General features: G+C 45.1%; 1 protein-coding gene across 1 annotated transcript in view; it reads left to right on the top strand.

The window, feature by feature from the left end:
* The first annotated feature begins 1,089 nt into the window (after positions 1-1,089).
* The window catches only part of ARFGEF2 (ARF guanine nucleotide exchange factor 2), a 91,560-nt gene continuing 69,907 nt past the window's right edge, over positions 1,090-22,742 (top strand). Inside the window, exons 1-4 of the mRNA XM_078057286.1 lie at positions 1,090-1,360; positions 14,055-14,085; positions 14,705-14,828; positions 22,348-22,494. Coding sequence (XP_077913412.1) covers positions 1,240-1,360; positions 14,055-14,085; positions 14,705-14,828; positions 22,348-22,494 — 423 coding nt within the window. The 5' untranslated portion in view covers positions 1,090-1,239. The remainder of the gene's footprint in view (positions 1,361-14,054; positions 14,086-14,704; positions 14,829-22,347; positions 22,495-22,742) is intronic.

The raw sequence follows: 22,742 nt of genomic DNA on the forward strand, positions 1-22,742 counted from the left end.
CTGAGATGTTTGAGCTGAGACCAGAGCATTTGAGCATGCTGCCTGGGGAATTTCTGGGGTTTTCAAGAAAGACACTGTCCTTGCAGGAGCCCTGCTCAGCACCACGGCTCCCTGGGGGGGGGGGGGGGGCGGGGGCGGAGGGAATGATGCAGGCTCCCTGGGGCGGTTGCAGGCCGTGTGAAAGGAAGGGCTCCAGGGGGCATCACCAATGGTGTTGTGACATCACTGGCGGTGGGATAGAAGGCAAGGGGCCCTCGGGCCAGCCTTTTGTCTTCTTACGCTCACTTGTAGGCTGTGTGACACTGGTGATCTCCGGTTCTTCCTGTCAGACACCCCAAACACCCTGCCCCGTGCACAGCACCGAGGAGAACCACAGATTTATGAACGTGGACGGACACACTCCAAAGGGAGGTGCAGGGAGGCGGCACGAGACACACAGTTCCCTGAACTGGACGGCCGGGCGTGGGCTCTACCGCAGCAAGGGGAAGGTGCGGCGGAAGGTGTGTGCCTCGCCAACAGGCAATGCGAGGTCCTGTGTTTGGAGAGCGTCCATGAATACCCCTTCTCTCTCTGCCTTCCCTTCACCTCCCCTTTCCCTCCACCCCTTCCTTTCCTTTCCTTTCTCCTTCTCTCTCCGTGTTTTCCGGCCGTTCTGTCACACCTCCCTCCCACACCACTTCCTCTTCCATTTCATTCTTCTTCCCTTCTCCCAACTCCCCCTCCTCCCTGTATCTTCTCTCCTTCTCTTTTCCCCACTTCTCCTCTCCTGAACTCTCCTCTTCCTACCTCCTCTCTCCTCTCACCCCTTCACCTCCAATCGCTCCCTTCCCCACCTGTTCTCCCTCTCCCCTTTCTCCGGTCCTGCCCGTCCCCTCCTGCCTTCAACTACCTCTACTCGCCTCCCCCACCTTCTTTTTCCCTACCTTGCTCTTTCGCCCCGCCCCTCCTTGCCCATCGGGCCCCGCCCCCAGCCTCGGGCCCCGCCCCCAGCCGTAGGGCCCGCCCCGCCGGAGGTCACGGGGTCGACGGACGCGCGGCGGCCGTAGCGGCCCCGCCAGTCACGTGGTCACGTGACGCGCTCCAACATGGCGGCGCCGTGGGGCCGCGGCGTCGCTTCCTGACGGGGCGGCGGGGACGGACGCGGCCGGTGTTGGCCGGGACGCCGGGCCCGCAGCCTCTCTCGCCCGCTTGCTCGCGCCGCCCGCCCGCGGGGCTGCCAGCCCCCGCCGGGCCGGGGCCATGCAGGAGAGCCAGACCAAGAGCATGTTCGTGTCCCGGGCCCTGGAGAAGATCCTAGCCGACAAGGAGGTGAAGCGGCCCCAGCACTCCCAGCTGCGCAGGGCCTGCCAGGTGGCGCTCGGTGGGTGAGCCGCTCCGGCCCGGCCCCGCGCCGGCCTCCCCACGCCGGCCGTTACCCCGCCGGCCTCCTGGCCTCCACCTCCCCCGACCTCGAATCCCACCTTCCCGACCCCCTCATGATACCCCGGGGAAACTGATGCCCTGGGAGCTCGGCACTGGCCCAAGGTCACCTAGCAAGTTAGTGACAAGCTGGTGCTAGCTCTCCAGCCTCCCAGCCCAGGGCTCTTGCCACGACTACTTGCCGTCCTGTTTCCTGGTTCCTCCTCTCACCACCCTCAGAAGCAGTAGCCCTTGCCCCAAGTTTTTTCTTTACTTGGTTCTTCTAGTTAGGGTTCCCCACGTGAGCAGAGCAGGTGGGAAGAGCTGCTCAACTGGTTTAGGGAAATCCCTGAGGCTTGCTTTCGAAGTCCCGGATTGGAGAATGTTTTCCTTTAATTTGGGGCTCTCCCATAATTCCGTCATATCCTACACCTCCTAGGTAGGTGCAAGAGATCTGCTTATTGCGGGCAGTTCACTAAAGTAGAGGGTGTATGAGGGCAAAGAGACTCGTCTGTTTTATTCACTGCTGGACCCCCTGCACTCGCAGGAGTGCCTGGCACATAGTAGGTGTTGACTGAATGGACCCACAGGTTATGGAAAGAAGGAGAGAACTCTAACTCATAGCTAGTTAAAGCCTTGGTAGTTGATTACAACATCAACATGTTGTCTTTTACTTTTAAGCATTGAAATATTTATCAAATGCCCACTGTCTACTAGGCGCTGTGATGGGCACTGAGGATACGGTGGGGAATAAGACAGACAAGGTATTGGCCCTTGTGGCGCTTGTACTCTAAAAGGAGAAACCAAAAAATATATAAGAAAATTATGAGACATTTTTGAATACTGATAAATACTTCTGTGAAAGTAAAACAGCAAGATATGATAAAGAGGGCCTCAGGACTGCTTTTGATAGGTTGTCAAGAAAGTAATCCTTTCTGAGGTGACATTTGAGCTGAGTCCTGAAAGGCAAGAAGTATCCACCAAGTGGAGTTTCAGGAGAAGAGAGTTCTGGGCAGTTAGGATCAGTCCATTTGCCCACGACTAGCTTCAAGCTAATTCACCACCCTGATGCCTTTGGTTTGGAATCTGTAAAAAGACCTGTTTTTTCCTAACAAATTGACTGAGTCAATAGAAAATGTGATTTTTCTGTCAAAGAGTTTGAAGTTGCCATCACTTTTCTCGCTACAATTGGTATAAGGTATAGTGCTGGCATTCTTTTCTTGGGGCCTAGGGATGAGCTTGTGAACTCTGCACTGCTGGGGAAGAGGGTCCATGGCTTTCATCCGATCCTCAGATGGGTCTGAGGCTCCCTCAAGGGTCAAGAACTATTGATGGAGAGGTTGTTGTTGCTTAGATAATCTGGAAACAGATGTTAGTCCTGTGAAATCCAGGATCAATTGGAGGAATTTACTGAGATTTAGATTTGTAAAGCTTTTCTATTCAGAAAACCAAGGCTAACTGTTGGATACTGTTTTATCAGGAATGCAGGATAAGCACTACAAAGCAGTTTGTTAGGCAAAAGCCCAATACTTAGAACTCTATTTTGAAACCTGCCTGGATTCTGTCCTCTCAGTATTACTTTAAGAGTATTGTTGCAGAAATTTAAAAATAGTAATCTGGCAGAAAAGTTTTCATTCCTCCTTGTCAGAAGACTTGACATAAAATTTTCACCAAACTATGTATCACATTGTTGGAACCTACTTAAAAATTGCCTTATGGGTCATAAAGGGTCAAAACATTGAGAGCTTGTTACATATTTTTTGCATCATATCTTTGTTCAGAAGTTCAGATTTTTCCAACGCAAATTGTGGAATGCACGTTCAATGTTTTAGTAGTGAATTGTAAGAAATAGCTGATATATGGGGCGCCTGGGTGGCTCAGTCGGTTAAGCGGCTGCCTTCGGCTCAGGTCATGATCCCAGGGTCCTGGGATAGAGCCCTGCGTCAGGCTCCCTGCTCAGCAGGGAGTCTGCTTCTCCCTCTCCCTCTGATACCGCCCCCCCTCATGCTCTGACTGTCTCTCAAATAAATAAATAAAATCTTAAAAAAAAAAAAAGCTGATATAAGAAGTAATTTAGCCATAGGTTAAATGAGTAGTCAGAGGTCATGGTGGCTCATCATTGTCATCAAATTGGGTAATATTATAAGGGAACCTATGCACAGTGTTAGTTAAACTGGCCATCTTTTTTAAGAGAGTAATTGTGTCATTGCTTTTAAATAGAAATGGCTGCTTTTATTTATAAGCAATAGAAAACCTATAGCAAAGTACACAGTGATAGTTCATTCTGCATCTCTTGTGCCCAGAATAGCTGAAACAAGCCTATGTATGAGTTTGTGTATAAGAAGTGTTGCAATGTGGCTGGCATTTTAGAGATTACCACGTGTAGATTATCATGAATTTTGATAAGAGGAACCATAAATGACCACTCAAGGTTGAAATGCTTAGATGATAGAGAGCACTTACAGGAAACAGCTGTGATATGATTCTGTCGTCAGTTATAGTATTGGGGGAAGGGGTCAGGGATACAGGGACTGCATAGTACAGAGATTAGGAGTGTGTTCTCTGGACTCAAGATTGCCTGGGTCCAAATCGCTTGCCTTCCGCTTCTTATCTTTGTGATCTTGGACAGGTATTAATACCTTCCTCATTGTGTTATAAAGATGAAGTTAGTTGACATTTCTAAAGAACTTGGCATGTACTAGGTGCTCTGTAAAGGCTTGCTATTGTATTTTATTATTAGTTTAAGCTGTGACAAACCACAGAAACTGAGCTCTCTAACTTGATGTTCTTAACCTGCATTGGTTCCTCGGTCAGGAATGACTTATTGCTCTGTTTGGTTTGTAGATGCAATAAATAAGAATGTAATTACACGACAGGAGGCTGTGTTTATTGGAGCATTAACTTGCTTAAGCTCAACGAAGACAGGGCTTGTCCCTTGTAAAAGCAGTGATGATTGGGATGGACAGGTTTAGAGTAATCTCAGTGGTTTATCTGCACTAAATGCCAAATGCACAGATATGGACTGCCCAATTAGGAGATTGTGTCCTTCCAACCTTTATCTGGAGATATCAGAATAGCCTGTAAGAGGATTCATCACCCAAGGATGTTGTTGCTCTTTACCTTAACGAAGCTTTGATGTATATTAATAATCTTGAGCCTTTCAGCCCTCCATTGGGGCACATACATACATTCTTAAACATCCCTTTCATAACTGTCTTCAGGGCCATTTTCTCTCATGATCCCTCTTTAAATGATAGTACTGTTCTTAAACTCTATGGAGTTTGGAGACTTGACAAGATAATCTGAAGGTTTTTAAATTGAGTATGGAAAAATTTGTCTGGAAATCTGGAAAATGTTAATAACTGAATTGTTCTAATGGTACTCTTCATGTATATATGATAAGAGATTCGATATCTTAATAACTTAATCTGCACGGAGTGCTAAGCAAGGGCTGAGTGCTCTAATTAGTAGGCATCATTCTTAGTCATTATCAAGAAAATATAAAAATAGTAAACATATTTGTTTTCATATGAAATAGAGTGATTTTTTTTAAAAAAACATTTTCTTAGAGCAGTTTTAGGTTCACAGCAAAGTTGCACAGAAGGTACAGAGAATTCCCATGTACCCCCGGCCCCCCACACATGCACAGCCTGTCCCATTCGGGATCCCTCATCAGAGTGGGACACTTATTACCATGATGAAGCTACACTGACACATCATTTATCAACCAATTGAGTCACTTTTTAAAATCACATGTTAGGTAATAACTATTGCTATCTACCATGTACTAAGCTTTCCTGTGTTCTAGGCACAATGCCATGTGCTTTACATGCAGTTTAGTTCTTACTATTATTATCCTCATTGAGGCCCAGAGAAGTTGGCCAGCGTAACTCAACCAGTAAGCCATGGATCCAGTAAGGAAAATTGGCAGTCTGGCTCCAGAGCCAGATCTTAACCATTTACTCTAGTGCTGTACTGCTTCTCCATATGGAAGTTAGTGTATATAAAATACTCGATGGAGTCTTTAAACAATTGCACTGCATGAAAGTTTTGAAGTTTCATGAAGTAAAGCATTTGGTAAGTAGAGAGACCATATTTTCTGTAGTTGAATTTTGGGGTGTATTTGAAAGCCTCTAGTCAAGAAGATGACGGTTTTTTTTTCTGCAGCTTTTTGCTGCATATGCCTTTGTTTTACTTTACCTTAGGGACTAATGGGAAGAAAGAAATGAGGGTAAAGAGCTTATGTCCCATAAGCTTCATTTGAGTTATGAAGTGCTCTGATTTATGACATCTCTCTTCATCAGCAGTAAACTGCCTTTGATTAATTCTAGAGTTGTGATGTGGAATTGGTGTCTGGTTTTGGGTACCACAGGCAAAGGGAGACCAAGGCTCAGAGAGCATCTTGCCCACATCTGCACAGCCAGGTGGGAAAGAACTACAACACATGCTCTGTCCTGACAGAGAGATCATCAAATCCAGGGGCGCCTGGGTGGCTCAGGTCACGATCCCCGGGGTCCTGGGATCGAGCCCCGCATTGGGCTCCCTGCTCGGCAGGAAGCCTGCTTCTCCCTCTCCCACTCCCTCTGCTTGTGTTCCCTCTCTTGCTGTGTCTCTCTCTGTCCGATAAATAAATAAAATCTTAAAAAAAAAAGAAATCATAAAATCCAGTGTTAGATTTGCCAATCTTGTTTAATATATGGGATTTAGAGGCATGGGGGTCATTGGTGATGTTAGCTTGAGCTCTTGTGGTGGCACAGTGAAGGTGCAAACCAGCATGGAATGGTTGAAGCCTGCGTGAGAGGTGAGGAAAGAGACAGTGAGCACAGATAGTTGTTTCCCAGAGCTTGGCCGAGGTGTGAAGGGGAGGCAGGAGATGTGGATCCTGGGAGGTTTTTTTTCTTCTTTTTCTTTTAAAGTAGAAAAAAACTTGAACTAGTTTAAATGTCATTGGGAAGGAGCCAATTAAGAGAGTACATTCATAAATCTTAGTTGTATATTAATATGCAAAAAAATTTAACATTTACACGTCCATATGATAAATAGTAAATCGCTTTGTCTTCCATATGATGTTGGTTTTTTTCTAATGTGTTCAAAGTAACTATTCTCACCATTAGGAAGAACCTAAGAAGAAAATTTGAAAAATAGTAAAAAATCCCTAAATTGTCATAGCAAATAAAGTAAGGCCTTCTGTTGAAATACAGAATAAAGCCTTTAATTTTAGTAAATTCTGGTGTTTTGATTAGACATTTTGTTTACATGTGCTGCATATTAAAGTTTTGAGAAATACCAGGACTCAGGACCTTGACAGATTACTTTTTGTTGAAAAGCTTTATGACGATTCTTCAGGAGGGGGTCATCTGCTAGAAGCAGCATCTAAAAGTTGGATTTTGATTATTGAAAAGTATTTATTTATTAGTTTGGCAGAAAATTCACTGAGAGCTGAGTTGGAAACTTTGCTTCTTGATTAGTCGTGTGATCCTGGGCTGACAATTTAGCTTCTTTGAGCCTCGGTTTCCTGAAATGATAAAGGTGGTAATACCTATGTCCCAGGATTATGGTGAAGGATTAAGTGAACCAATGCAGTCATGTCACGGACACCTGGCGCCTGACGGCTGACCTGCTAAAATTCAGAGGCACTGGCGTTACCATATTTAAAGGAGAAGGAACTGAATGCTTGCTCTTCTCTGCCTCCCGTATAAGTTGGTTTATGGACATTTTTGCAAGTCTCTGACATTTCGACGCCAGTGAAGCAAGCGGTTGGTTGGATGAATTTAGAGCTCGTCCTGTGCTTGTAAGTCTCAGGGGAGACTCTGTAAGCAGTGCTGGGGAAAACAGTAAGACTATTCTTTATGGAAAAGAGCAGACTTGTGAAAACGTGTACTTAATCAGCAAGTACATGGAGTCTCCTATATAAATAGCTCAGAACTGTATTTAGTTCTCACCAATTTCACCAGGCTTCGGGAGCCTGCCAGGAAAATACTTGACTGTCTTTCCAGCAAGGTTATCTTAGAAAACCTTGACTCATTCCTGGAGTCCTCCTTTAAGAAGCTTCTTTCAGTTTACTGTTTTGGTTGTAAATAAGTCTTTTAGCTTTTTTATTAGGTACTTTATTAAGTTTTATAGATTTGTGGGGAGAATGGCCTTCTTGTGCTATTAAATTTCTTAAATTTTTCCTTGGTCCCAGGGAGTGGTCAGTGCATATTTGTTATTTATATGTTCCTTTTGTCTGTTGACTAAACAAGGGTGGGGTGACATTCATTGAGAAGATATTTATTTGGGTGTCACATTTGGTGTCATGATGTAAGGGAAACAAACAAGGACTCTGTTCTAATGGAGTTTGCAATTAATGGGGAAGAAGTGCATTATTCAAATGATCACATCCTTTGGATCATACTAACAACCTAAAAAGTCCTGTGAAGGAGAGAAACCTGGTCCTGCAGGGGAGTGAACAAAGGGGTGAGGGAAAATTTCCCTGAGGAAGTCTTGAGATCTGAATGATAAATAAGAAATAGATTGGGGTGAGAGGCATTTTAGCAGCATGTGGGAACAGCATGTATGAAGGCCCTGTGGCAGGGAAGAGTATAACTGTTAAGGAAACTAAAATGTCAATTGACAGTTATCTCAAAATAGAAAGAAATGATTTAAAAAAAAAAAACGACAAGAGGGGGAGGGTATGTGTTCTGGTAAGCGCTGTGAATTGTGCAAGACTGTTGAATCTCAGATCTGTACCTCTGAAACAAATAATGCAATAGATGTTAAGAAAGAAAAAAAGAAGAAGAAGAATGTAGCAGGAGGGGAAGAATGAAGGGGGGGAAATCGGAGGGGGAGAAGAACCATGAGAGACGATGGACTCTGAAAAACAAACTGAGGTTCTAGAGGGGAGGGGTTTGGGAGGATGGGTTAGCCTGGTGATGGGTATTGAGGAGGGCACGTTCTGCATGGAGCACTGGGTGTTATGCACAAACAATGAATCATGGGGGGCGCCTGGGTGGCTCAGTTGGTTAAGCAACTGCCTTCGGCTCAGGTCATGATCCTGGAGTCCCGGGATCGAGTCCCGCATCGGACTCCCTGCTCAGTGGGGAGTCTGCTTCTCCCTCTGATCCTCCCCCTCTCATGCTCTCTGTCTCCCATTCTCTCTCTCAGATAAATAAATAAATAATCTTTTAAAAAAAAAAAAAACAAAAAAAAAACAATGAATCATGGAACACTATATCTAAAACTAATGATGTAATGTATGGGGATTAACATAACAATAAAAAATTAAAAATAAATAAATAAATAAAAGTCTCCAAAAAAAAAAAAAAACGACAAGAGAACCTGAAAGAGGCCACTGTGTGGTCGGAGCATGGTAAATGAGAGGGGAGAGTGTTTGAGAATAAGGTGGGAGGGGCAAGCCAGGGCCCACCCCAAGGTTGTCATGGTGAGGAGTTTGATTTTCAGACCAAAAGCAGCGAGACAGCACTGAAGAGTTCCAAACAAGGGAGAAGGCGACAGGATGGCCAGGTTTGTATTTTGGAACAATCACTTGGGCCATTGTGTTCAGAACATTTCAGAGAAAGACCAGAGGGATGGCCCAGGGGCAATGAGGAGGCAGTTACCATCTTCCAGGTGAGAGATGTTGGTGTCTGGACTTCAGTGGTGATGACAGAAGCCGGACAAAGAGAATGTATTCCTCACTTGCTCAGAAGGTGAAGCTGACAAAACCTGTTGATGGGTTGGATAAGAACATTGGATAAAGAAGAAGACTGGTACTCACGCAGCTGGATGGATGGTGGTGCCATTCTGTAAGGTGGGAGTGTGGGAAGACCATCTGGGGAGAGGTAGGGGGCAGGAGGTTGATCTGAGTTGGGACTTGATGTGTTGAGGCTCCCCTGCCTTTGAGCATCCAGTCGGACAGGTGGAGTCGTCAATGGATGGAGGTACAACCTGCTGTTCATGAGGCAGGCCTGGGCTGGCAATCGTGATTTGGGAGTCAGGAGAGCTGCGGGGAGGTGGAGTCTGCAAGAGCAGTAGGGAGGACTTGGGGCAAGAAACCGAGGACCTGTGAGAATGCGTGCCTGTGGTGGCAGAAGTAGGGAACATCTCAAGGTCAGAGAGGCCAGTAAGGTCAAATGCTGCAGGGAGGTCAAGTTAGATGGAGAATAGCAAAATGTCCATCAGATTGAGAGACATGGGGGTCATTGGTGACCTTAACTTGAGCTATTTTGGGGGTGTGGTGAAGGTGAAAACCAGACCGGAGTGGGCTAAGGCCTGCGTGGGAGGTGAAGAAATAGGCAGTGAGCACGGACAGCTCTTTGCCAAAGTTTGGCTCTGGTGTAAAGGGAAGGAGGAGGAGATGTGGATCACAGAAGGTTTTTTTGTCTTATCTTTTCTTTCTTTAAAGGTTGAAACTTGGGAAGGGAGCCAAGTGAGTGAGAGGTTAAATAATGCAGGAAAGAGAAAGGACAGTTTATTCATTCAACAAATATTGAGTGCCTGCTCTCCGCCTAGGAATTCCTAGGTGCTGGAAATTCAGCAATGAACAGAACAGACAGAAGTCTCTGCTGTCATAGTTTATATTCCCTTGGGGAAGACAGATAACAAATGAACTGATAAATAATATGTCAAGGGCAGTAAATACTGTGAAGAGAGATTGGAAAAATAAACCAGAGTAAAGTGAAAAAGTAAAGCAGGTGAGGAGATACAGAATTACAAGGGGGGGGGGAGAGGCAGAGATGGCAGTTTTGGGTGGTGAGGGAAGGTGACATTTGAACAGTGCACTGAAGGAAGGGAGGGAGGGAGCCATGCAGATATGTGGGGGAGGGAGGGCATTCCAGGCAGCAGGAATAGCAATTGCAAAGTCCCTGAAACTGGAACATGCAACAAGCAGGCTGGGGGGCAGGGTGGTAGAAGGTGAGATCAGAGGGATGGCCCAGGGCCAGATCTTACAGAGGCTTGGAGGCCAGGGTCAAGGTTTTGGATTTTATTCAGTGTGAGATGGGAAGCCAGTGGAAAGTTCTGAGCAAAGGAGCAGATGTAATCTGATTTATATTATAAGGGTTATGGATAATCTGTTTTGAGCAGATGTAATCTCATTTACATTTGAAGGGAGTCCTTCTGGCTGCTGTGTGAAGAAAGATATGGGGTGGGAGGAAGGATGAGAGCTGGAGCATCGTGGATGGTGGTGCTGGTGGCCCAGCACGGTGGAAAGTGATCAGATTCTAGATGGAACGGAGAGCATGAAATTCCCAAGAGGCAGATAGGGATGGGAGACTACAGAGGTGTAGGGATTGGACCCTGTCTTCTGGCAGGAGAGAGTGGAGGCTGAGTCCAGAAGTGGGTCAGTTTGTAGGTTCTCTAATGGTAAGTTGCCGAAGTCTCCTTGTGGCAGTTTCTAATCTCTAAATGAGAGAAGAGATGCCAGGAGCATGGGTTGTGAGTAAAGAGGAGGGGTGCTGGTTAGGAGGGGAGGTGGGGTATTTGAGGAGAGCAGAGAAACATGCAGTCGTCTGGACGATAGAGGAGTGGGCTCACCTGGCGAGATTTAGGGTTCCATTTGTGGTTGGTGATTATGGCTCTGTAGCCCTACCAATTTGCCCTGTTGTCAGAGGTCTGGTTGTTAGGTGGAGACAGGTCAAAAGGAGATGGTAGTGTAATCCAAGTTTGGAATTCTGCCAGAAATTAAAGACTAAAGGTCAGAGAGAGGCATGGCTATTGATTGCCTATCATTCTGATAATAGTCCTGCTAATGGGACCCATCCTGGAAACTGAAGAATGGGGAGAGCTGACATGTTGGACTCATCAAGATCTGACAGGCCAAAGAAGGGCCCTTCTGAGAGCAGTTGAGTAGGACATCTGGAAGGAAAGGAGATTGAGGGGATGAAACAGGAAGGAGCTGCAGTGCCACAGTTCTACATAGGGACAAGATCCCAAGTGTGACCAGCCACGCAGCCTGGCTTGGAGCAGGGCGGGGGGAGGCGGGGAGGAGGTCCTCGGAGGGGAAGTTGAAGGAATTGAGGGCAGCCTTGGTTTGTATAGGAGGCAGGTGTGTGGCAGGTCAGATGTGTGGGGGAGAGTTGCAGGTTTGCAGGGACGTTGGGGGACTTTGGGCCAATTGACCAGTGATGGCATATTGAGGTTGGTCAGAGTGGTTGTTGGACTCAGCTTGGGAGTAGAGCAGAGGTCAGTGCCAAAGTCACTGAAGAATGGGGGAATCTGACCTTTGGGGTTCATAGACAGCGGCGATGCCCAGAAAGGACTTCCCAGGAAGATAGTGCTGCTTTTTAATTGAAGCTGCCTCACCTCAGGTCTCCCAGCTTTCCAGCCTGCTCATTTATGACTGCTAATTGCCCAATTGGCTGTTGGGAAAGCAATGCCTATTAAAATGTGAAGCAATAAACCAGAGCAGGCGTGCCCTTCCATATGCTCCTCTTCCTTCACCCATCTTCCTCCTCTGTCTCACCGTTGAGGGGTTCTGGAGTATCGCTCTGGAGCAGACAGCCTGGGTTATGAATCCTGACTACCCGGTAGCACTTGGTGGCTGTGACGGTGGGCAGCTGGCTTCACATGTGTCCCAGGTTCCTCAGCTGTGTAACAGTTATGGGATAAGTGCTCTGGCCTTCCTGGGTTGTGGTGAGGACTGAATGGGCACCTGCCCTTCATTTTCTTTTTCCCCTTGGCTCTGCTTGGTTCCACCCATGGCACTAGAGATTTTGCACTATTTCTGGCTCTTGTTTTAAGAAAAGAGCAAGAGAACTGTCACTTGTTGGCCACCTGCTGTAGGTCAGACCCTGCCTTAGCCATCGGTGAGTTAGCACTGGTGACGTTCCAGAACAGGTAATTTTGGAGCTCAGAGGCCAGCACAGACTCTAGTGAAGGCCTGATTGCTTCAGGCACATTGAACATCTAAACTCTAACAAAGTAACCATGGTTGGAAGGAAACCTTACTTTCTTTCAAGTTTGAGCAGCAGTGCCCCTTTGGAGTGTCACAGAGTGGCACGATCTTAAGCACTGAGCAGAGCCTTGATATTCTGGATATAGATTTCTGCAAGCTTGGCTCCCAGCCTCCTGGGCCATTCCCACAGCCTGGGGGCCTCTGCTAGAGGAAGCCACAGCTACTTCTTGTCCCTAAAGGGAAGGAACCGTGCCACAGAGCTGTCTTTAACAGACCCTGTGTGTCACAGCCCTTATGGTCTGTGAGCAAAATGCTTGATATTAATCATCTGGGTGTTTCTCACCCATTTTCTTATGTGTGTAGTAAGAGGACATTGGAAGGTTGGCTTGAAGGTTAGAAATTGCCACCTCTAGTGAGTCTAGTTGTTCAGTTTTCACTTCCTAGCTCAGTCTAGAAGGAGTTCTCCAAGCAAAGGAAATTTGTAATTACCAGAACTGTGTTGCTGGGATAACTAATGCCATATCCAAACCACTGGTTCTCAACAGATTGTAAAAAGGCTGCCCTTTTGGAGATTATCTAAATACATGGCATTTGGTGCAGACTTGTTTCAGTGGCCTGCTTTGATAATATGTTGAGCCTGCGGAGCGTAACATGCAAGAATACATCTGACTGAGGGGCTGGGGGAGAATTCTCTCCATGTCTAGGTGGAGTGTTCTGTTGTTTCAAGGGCACAGACGCTGTTCTCCTGGAAATAAGATTATCTCTTTGAGGTTGTGATTTGTGAATAATGACACTTTATTTCTGTAACCTTCACTGGGTAGTTGTTATAACCTCCATGGTAAAAATTTTTATTCATAAAAATTATATATGCCTTAGCACAACAATATGAGTGTAGTCAATATACTGAGCTGTACATTTAAAAATGGTTAAGATGGTAAATTTTTAGGTGTGTTTACCACAATTAAAAAAAATTGTAAAAATATATATGCTTATCATAGAAAATGTGAAAAAAAAAGAAAAAATAGTCATTCTATTAACACAGCTTTTTGTTCTATTTGTTGCCAGTCTTCTATACATATTTTTAGACAGTTGAAATATTATTACATGACCATAATATTGTGGTAGCTGTCGTTAACATACATTTTGCAGAATGGGGAAATAGCTAGAACATTGGACTATGGGGCCAAAAGGCCTAGATTCAAATTCTGGTTCCCCAGTTCCTGATACATCACAGGAGGCAAGTTACCTAACCTTTCTGTGCCGTGGCTTCTCATCTAAATCAGTGATTCTCAACTGGGGCAGTTTTGCCCCAGGGGACACTCGGCAATGTTTGGAGACATTTTTGGTTTTCCAGAGTGCAGGAGGTTGCTCCTAGAATCCAGTTGGTAGAAGCCAGGGATGTTGCTAAACATTCTACAGTGCACAGGACAGCCCCATGGATTACCTGTTCCCTGGTGTCACATTGTCAGTAGTGTCTTGGTTGAGAAGTCCTGCTCTAAATAAGATGGAGATGAATACCACCTACCTCATAGGATTGTTTTGAGGATTAAGTAAATGAAAGTATGTGAAGTACTTAGAGCATTGCCTAGCACAAAATAACCTCCATGTCTGTGTTAGCTATTATTATTGTTACTATAGTCACTTTTAATAATTTCATGTCAGCCTTTCGTTCTTTAAAAGCTCATAAACATTCTTTTTAATATTTTCCAAATATCTTTTAGTAAAGTTTTCTTTTATATAAATATTGCATGCTCCTAACATGGCTTTCTTTCTTCCCCACCAGATGAAATTAAAACAGAGATAGAAAAGCAGAGGTAAGCTCTTCTCTTTGCTGGAATACAGTATTAAGGGAGAGGTAGTAGCCATGGGAACCCCTTCCTGTGCGTGTTTTCTCGTATTCCTTAGCTCCCAGGTGGCACATACTCTCCTAGCAGTGTCGGACACATGGCAGGACTCCGTATGTGTTTGAACAGATGCTAGGTTAACAGGTTACCAACTCAATAACTGCACATTTGCAGGAAAGGGTAAAGTAGATCAAGTTAATGCTGCTGTACCTTTTCTTGACAGATGAGGCAAAGCCCTTGGCCTGTATGTCATGCTTCCTTGGGCAGGAGGACAGCTTGCCCCAGAAGTGGCTGCTCCTCGTCTTCATAGTTAAAAAGCCAGTTGGTCACATTTCAGAACATGGCTGATGCCAGGACGGTGTCAACATAGCTCCCTAATCAGAGACCTTCCCTTCTGCCTGTGGCACTTTGGTCTTTTGTCCTAATGCATGTGTTTCCATTTTTAATTGTCTCGCCCCGCAGATGCAGTTTGCAGGCACTTTCAATTAAATGATTGCAAGTGGGATGGGAAGTTAGAGTGATGTGTAGGAAAAGCAAACTTTTTGTTTTTTCACTTCCCCTCTCTGGCCCTCTCCTGCTTTTTCTCTAGGCTTGGCGCTGCCGCACCACCAAAGGCAAACTTCATTGAAGCTGACAAGTATTTCCTTCCATTTGAGCTAGCTTGCCAGTCCAAGTCCCCCCGGGTGGTCAGCACATCCCTCGACTGCTTGCAGGTACCACGTTGAAACTTGCTGGTGTAAAGAGGGTTTCCTCCAAGCCATCGCTGGTCCTTTTAGGGGAACTATGCTTCCAGGGTGATGGAGGAAGGAGCAATCCAACATGTTCTTTGAGGGAGGGAAGGGTAAGGGGTCTGACCTCCTTAGCCAGAACAAGAATGTGTTTCCCTGGAAATACTTTGTTGTACTCCCTTAATGTATGTTTTTCTAAGTGAAACCTTTAGGATTAGTTGGAAATGTGGGTACACGTGGGCACATGCAATATTTTTATGCCACCTCTTTCTTGATGGCATTAAAATTCAGAATATCAAGTAGAGAAATAGATATCACTATTCATCATTTGTGTGATATTCTATAAAGACACTGTGAATGTGGAATAAGCAAATCCTGAATCATTGTTCCCATAAGAAATACAGGATAAGGTGCCTGTGAGCCTCTGGCGTAAACACGTTCATCAACTGGTCAATACATAAAGCAATATGTAACTTTGTTCTTTGTGTTTTTCTGTTTAAAGACGCCTTATTTAATATATCTTATTGATTCATTAACATTGCACTCATGGTCACAGCACTGTAACACATGCCTGAACAAAGCTCACCTAACACGTAATTTCTCCGTAAGGCACATCATTGCCTTCTTGCTCTACTAGGAACAGTAGACAGCACTTCAGCACAGTGCTTAGGGACCATTTTAAATGGCAAAAACACCAACAAAATGGACCAAAAAAAGCAAAAAATGTGGCATGAAATAGGCCACAGAAAAGATAATGCTTACAGTGTAAGAGCTGAAATGAGAAGACAGAGCATCTCCTTGTTTGACCTCAGCTGAGAATGTATGCATCAGGTGATTTGATTTTTTTCACTGCTCTGCGTGTGTCCACACATGACTGCAAAAGTGCCACAAGTATTGATTTGGGGCTTACAAATAAATTGTAGTTGAGTTGGGTACATCTGCAAATACAGGATCTGGGAATGATAAGGATTGACTATATGAGAGCCACAGTGACCTTGTTATAAATCACCTTTGATTGATGAAGAAACAGGAATAAAGAAGTTAAGATAACTTGTCCAGTAATATGCAAGTATGAAAGACAGAAACAGGGCTACAATGTGGGTCTCTTAATTCCTGGTCCAGCATTCTTGTTTTGTTTTGTTTTGTTTTTTTTCTTTTAAGATCTACTCCTGAGGTTTCTGGTTACCTCACTTTTATCCTTAACCCCAGCAGGTAACCTACACATCAATGGAAAAAGCTTGATAAATTAAAAAATTATATTCAGAGGTCCACAATTTATCAGTACTTTCTAGAACAGGCATAGTGAATAGGTTTTATATTATGATTGCTCAGAAGCTGTGTTGAAAAGCTATCTGCAGCTTCATCTGGATTTCTTGAGAAAGTACAGTGATCAGTTGGTGATGTCTGCTGAGGCACGGGCTGCCAAGTGGCAGTGGGCATGCCATGTTTTTGGCATCTCCAGTCTAATATTTACTCTATTAATCTCGCTTCTTTGATATATCTGTACTTGAAAGTTGATGACAGTTTCTTCGCAGAAGCAGTTCTTCCAAATGAAAAGCTATTTTCTCATTCAATATAATTCTGTACAGATTGTCCTATGTGAAACATATAATGAGCCAAGAATTCTTAAATGGCAGGCCCAAGTCCTCCTTCCATCCTAAAATATTTGTTGCTGTGAAATTTTCTGAGGAAATTTGGCATAAGTTAATTTTAGTTGTTTTCTTCTCATGTTACGGTCTAGTTCTGAAGCTGGTGCTGACAGTTAACATTACCGATGTACTAAGAACAGTGGCTATTGAGTACTTGGCCTGTGCTGGGCCCTGTGCTCAGTGCTCTGTCCGCAGCATTGTGTTTAATCTTCCCAGCAACACTCTGGTTACTTAACTCTCATCCTCATTTTGGAATTGAGGAAATGGAGGTTGAGAGAATAAAGTGACCAGCCCTGCAGAGCTCCCCCTGCCCAGGAAGTGGTGGAATGGGGTATCTAGACCTCTCCCCACCCTGTCTGAATTCTTAACCAGGGGTCGTTAAACTAAAATTGTAAGCCAGATCTGGCCTGCCACCTGCTTTTATAAATAAAGTTTTATTGGAACATAGCTGTCTTAATCTAGTCAGGCTCATACAACAGAATACCACAGACTGGGTGGCTTAAGCAAGAGATATTTATTTCCCCCAGTTCTGGAGGCTGGGGACGGCAAGATCAGGGTGCCAGCTGATTCAGTTCCTGGTAAGAGCCCTCTTCCTGGTTTGTAGATGGCTCAGTCGTCAGCTGTGTCCTCACATGGCAGAGAGAGCACACTAGATCTCCAGTCTCTTCTTCTAGGGCACTGATCCCATCATGAGGACCCCACCTTCATGATCTTATCTAAACCTAATCACCTCCCAAAGGCCCTACCTCCTAATACCATCTCACTGGGAGGAGGGCTTCAACATAGGAACAGGGGGACACAAACATTTAGTCCGTAGCAACAGCTGTGCCCGTTGTTTCTGATCTCTAGCTGCTTTCCCACTACTACAGCTGAGTTGATGGAACAGAGACCATAAAGCCTAAAAATTTGGTTCTTTACAGAAAAAGGTTGCTGACCACCACTCTTAACTGTTACCCTGTGGTTCTGGCCCTTTGATTAAAAATAATGCTGTTTGTATTTTATGTTCTATATTTTCCTGGAAATAATCTGTTTCTGGAACTCTGGAACGGAAACATTGACATCCTGCTCTGCTTCAGCCCACTGTCCTGACTTGAACTATAAATGTAAAAGTGTCTTCAGGCCTACGACATATGGCTAGCTCTTTTTTTTTTTTAAGACTGGAAGTTCTCTGTGATTTAGTAGGTATACTCGAATTTCTTTGGTCATTTTACAAAATGCAAGCTGTGTCGTCCTTTTTACGACATTAGAAAGTGACCCAGTGCTCCCTGGAATAGTGAATGAAAAATTTCATTCGCTCTTCGAGGTTGTCCTTGCAAAGCCTGTTAGACTGGCTTTTCCCAGCGTGGGAGAGATGACTTCCGTCTTGGAAATGGAAGGCCAGTGTCTAAGGGCAAAGGTTGGTTTGAGCAGAATTGAAGCCAGCTGCAGACATATCCACATTCTGCCCTGGGCATTTAAAGGCATCCTTCTCTGAGCTTAGAGAGGTGATGGGATGCAAAGGTGCTTATGGGTTTGGTCTGTCCTGAGCACAGTTAGCTTAGAGTTCCCTCTCTCCTCTGACAGAAACCTAGAGAGTTCTCCTGCTGCTGCTCACTTCTACCAAAAGATAGATTCTCTTTATTCCTTCCCTTCAGCACCTGGTCTGCTGCACACTTCCCCTCCCTGCCAGCGGAGGGGCATTAGGCTCAGTCTTGCCTTACTCAGTGCGTGATTTCCAAGGTTCCCTGGGCATATGTCAGTAACCAGATTTTTTTTTTTTGAGAATATCCTTCTAATATATTCATATTTCTTTAATGGTAAGATTATGTACATGTACTAGTGTTACTCCATTACACATATTATAAAACATACACAAAGAGAACTTTCAAAAAGATAAAAAAAAATAGGAATAGAGTTGTAATATTTTCTTTCTATGTCCCAGTGAGGGCTGTAGGAAACCACTGGTCTCAGCTATCCTTCGTTCATACCACAAGCATTATGTTTTAGTTCTCATTTCTAGATAACTTCGGATTTTTGAAGCACATTTTAACATCCATTCGTAATTATAAAAGTTGTACATGACTACATTCTCTGTTAAAATTTTTTTTTTTTAGAACTTTACAGATAAGGCTGAAGTCCCTTAGACCACTAGCCCCAACCCTGTGCAGGTCGTATACTTTTTTCCTTTCTTGTTCATTTTTTTCTTGCCTATGGGTGGTAGATTTTTATTTTATGAATTTGACAAGTTTCCCTAATTTATTTGCATCTTTAGAATGTTAGTTGGATATGTGGACTTTCTCATTTTAATAATGTTTCAGGTTGAACCACATGAAATTGTCATTCTCATGGAGTGAAAAACAGGTTTCAGGAACTTCATATGACCCAACGTAATAAAACTTTTTGTCCATAAAGAAGGAAAATAAGTCAAGGCTAGAAAGCACAGACTTGGGTCACAGATAGCTTAGCATTTATATACTGGCTTAACATGTCACTAAGACACCTGGAACAGGTTCTTTAACCTTTCCAGAGTCCGGGATCCTCAGACATAGAATAACAATAGTGTCATTTGCCTTTGTAGGTGATGATGAGGAGCAATATGATGAGGACTCAGTGTTTTTCAAACACAAGTCAATCATGTTTCACCCTCAATTTCTTCCATATCTGCACTCTTCTTTATCGTTATGTATTTAATACTTTTCTTTAAAATAATTTTTAAAAAGTTTTTATTATTGAAGTATTGTTGACATATAATGTTATGTAAGTTTTAGGTATTCTCCAGCTTGCTTTTTACTTTCCACAGTGTTTTTAAGATCTAGCTATGTGGCTATGTGCATCCTTTTGACTGATGTATGATATGTTATGCCATCATTTAATTTATCTCTTCCCCTATAGAGGGGCATTGACAAATAGAGTAACAGTGAACATCCCTGTGCAGGCAGCCTCCTTGGACACAAGGGTCAATGAGTCAGCTGCCCAAAGGCCTCCCTCCTCTGCCCTCTTCCCATCTCATTGCATCAACAAGAAATAAAGCAGGAATTTCTACCCTCCATCTGTGTCACCCTCCCGAGTCCAAGCCACCAGCATCTCCCTCCTGGACAGATGCGGTAGCCTCCTCACTGGTCCCCTGCTTCTACTCCTGTGGCCCTCCAGCCTGTTCGCCGTGCAGGAACTGGAAGGAGCCTTTAGAAATGTACCACATCATGTTAATCCAGTAACTTTCCACCCCACTCACTGTGCAAAGCACTTTCCTTAAGTGAGCTTGCCAAGCTCACTCATGCTGCTGGACCTCTGCTATGTTTCCGGGCTTTTTTCTGTGCATTTACAAAAATACACACATAGTCACATAGTTTTTATTTTCCAAAAATGAGATAATGCTATGCATTATCACTGCAACTTGTTCTTTTTAAGATGTCTACAAATCAGACAGAGCCCTGGAGATCCTAGCCAGGACTTTTGGCTTTGGTCTGCCCCGCCCTGGAGAATATAAACTCCAGGGGAAGAAGGACCGTCTTACTCCCTGTTGTGCCACCAGTGCCCAGGACAATATCTGGCCCAAGGAGGGGTAAGAGGGCAGAACTAGAAATCCCCAAGGATGCAGGAACTCTGCTTTCTTCTGGCCCTGTGTCACTGCACAGACATGGGAGTGAAGCCATACTTTAAAACCCTGTTCAACTTGGGGCACCTGGGTGGCTCAGTCAGTTAAGCGTCTGCCTTCGGCTCAGGTCATGATCCCAGGGTCCTGGGATCGAGCCCCGCATCGGGCTCCTTGCTCCATGGGAAGCCTGCTTCTCCCTCTCCCACTCCCCCTGCTTGTGTTCCCTCTCTCGCTATGTCTCTCTGTCAAATAAATAAATCTTTAAAATAAATAAATAAATAAAATAAAACCCTGTTCAACTTGAAGGGGAATGTGCTCTCTCAGGAGCCTGTAGAGGAGAGAGGATCCTTCCAATCCTTTTCCATATTTGAATTCAGCAGTGGTTCACCTCCATCCTTGCTTTGTTGCATCATTGCTGGGTTCTATGGGGACTACTTCTCAGCATTCACATTTTAGGAGTTCAGAACCATCCCACACATAATCTGGTGCTCCAGATGGGCTTAGGCATCCATTAGGGGTAAGGCATAAGCAATGTCAAAAACCAAAGTTCACTTACCAGGCAGCCAGCGCTGCCCACTTCGGAAGCCTGCGTGTCTAGCAGCAGGGAGGGGTTTGAGGTAAAGGGCATCTTGAGCTGTTTTTCAGAAACACATTTCAGCGCCGCCCCCACCCTCTGCACCTTCCCCACTCCTGCTCCCACCCCCTGCCCCTGTCTGGTGACCTCTGTGGTTGGACTTGATCAGCAGAGGGTGTGCAGGCCTCTCCTGCTCATTCAGTCACACGATCTGGCAGGATCATGTTCTACTCTCAGCCACTCTCTCTTCACCCGTTTTGTTCAGCTTACCGGATGGCAGTGCTTCCACAGCTAATGATGGGGGAAAAGCTGTTGAGAAATGGAGTCGGGCCTCTGCAAAGCGGCAGGTCTTCCTAGCATAGTGCTGGTGGCACAGTAGATAACCTCAGGTCCTTGTGTCACTCTGTGCGTGTAGAGGCAAGGAAATGACAAATTAGGAACCAAAAAGGACAGCATTTTTTTTTTTTTTTAAAGATTTTATTTATTTATTTGACAGAGAGAGAGATAGCTAGAGCAGGAACACAAGCAGGGGGAGTGGGAGAGGGAGAGGCAGGCTTCCCGCCGAGCAGGGAGCCCGATGTGGGACTCGATCCCAGGACCCCGGGATCATGACCTGAGCCGAAGGCAGACGCTTAACGACTGAGCCACCCAGGCGCCCAAAAGGACAGCATTTTAAGAAGTCTTTTAAGTCAGTGGAAGCAGAGAATGCCTTAGAATTCACATATCCTAGAGGGGTTGTGTCAGATGAGTGATTCTTTTATCTGGTCAACCCTCAAAATAACCTGGACAGCTTGGAGAAAAACACTGGTTACCAGGCTCTCCCCCAGAAGTTCTGATTCACTAGGTCTGCGTTGAGGACTGGGAATCTGCATTTGTAATGGGCTCCCTCAGGTGATTCTGAGTCTCAGCCAGGCTTGGAAATCATCCTGCCCCTGGCCTTTGACTTCCTTTCCAGCTTTCAGATTCTCCACAGTGAAATCCAGGTCCTAAGTGAGGTGGCACAGGCCTCTGAAAGGCAGCCCCTGTCCAAGCCAGTCAGTAGCCTGACCAAGAGGGCGTGGTCCAGGCAGCCCCCCACTTCTTCAGCCACTGGGTTGACACACGTTAGATAACAAAGGTGCAGAATTGAGTTCCCCCTCCAGCAAAACACATTATCGGTTGTTTCTTATGTATCTTTCCTTTTAAAAAGAAAAACATATATATGGTTTTTAACAGCTCGTGAAATAATTCACATGCATACGAGTCACCCATTGAAAGTGTGCAATTCAGTGATTTTTGTACATTGACAGAGCTGTGCAACCATCCCCACAATCTAATTGTAGACCATCTTTATCTGGGTTCATCAGCAGTCATTCCCCGTTTCCCTCTACCCCCCCCCCCCACCGCCCCCAGCTCTGGGCAACCCCTGACTCCATTGTGTGTAGCTTTTGGTCCATCAGTTTTTCACAACAGTGGTCGTGTACCGGCGACTGTTCTACACCTCGCCTATTCCCTTGGACAGCTTTCACCATCCTGGGGCTTTTCTGCCATGGGAGACAGGGTGAACACTGCACCCATAGGGTGGCTGTGCCTGCCATGCCCCAGGGGAGCAGAGGGATCTGTGAGAACCGGAAGTTAAGGTCAAGCTTACTGCCTGTCTTTTGCCGCCATGGGCAGCCTCAGCCTGGCCAGGCAGAAACTTGTCATCTCTGTTCTTTCTGTATTTAGAAACTCATCGCGTATGGGCACATCACCGGCAACGCCCCCGACAGCGGAGCCCCAGGGAAGCGGCTCATCGACCGCATTGTTGAAACCATTTGCAACTGTTTTCAGGGCCCTCAGACCGACGAAGGAGTTCAGTTACAAATAATTAAGGTAGTTCTGTTTGTTTGCCTGGTCTGGATTTTTAAATAAGCAAGCTAGTCTCCCCTGGGAATTTGGATTTCTAATTCGCCATGTGTTAGTTGTCTCAGGTGGTGCTGAGCTGGAACAGAAGAGTGTAAGCATCGCTTAGATCTTCTGTTAAGTGTCAGAATTTATTAGCACAGACAGACAGGAAAAGTGGAACCAGGTGTGTTTTCAAAGTAAACAGTTCCACTAATAACAATGTAAATTGCTTGTCA

This window comes from Halichoerus grypus, chromosome 10, assembly GCF_964656455.1.
Source record: "Halichoerus grypus chromosome 10, mHalGry1.hap1.1, whole genome shotgun sequence".
In the NCBI taxonomy this organism is placed as follows: Eukaryota; Metazoa; Chordata; class Mammalia; order Carnivora; family Phocidae; genus Halichoerus; species Halichoerus grypus.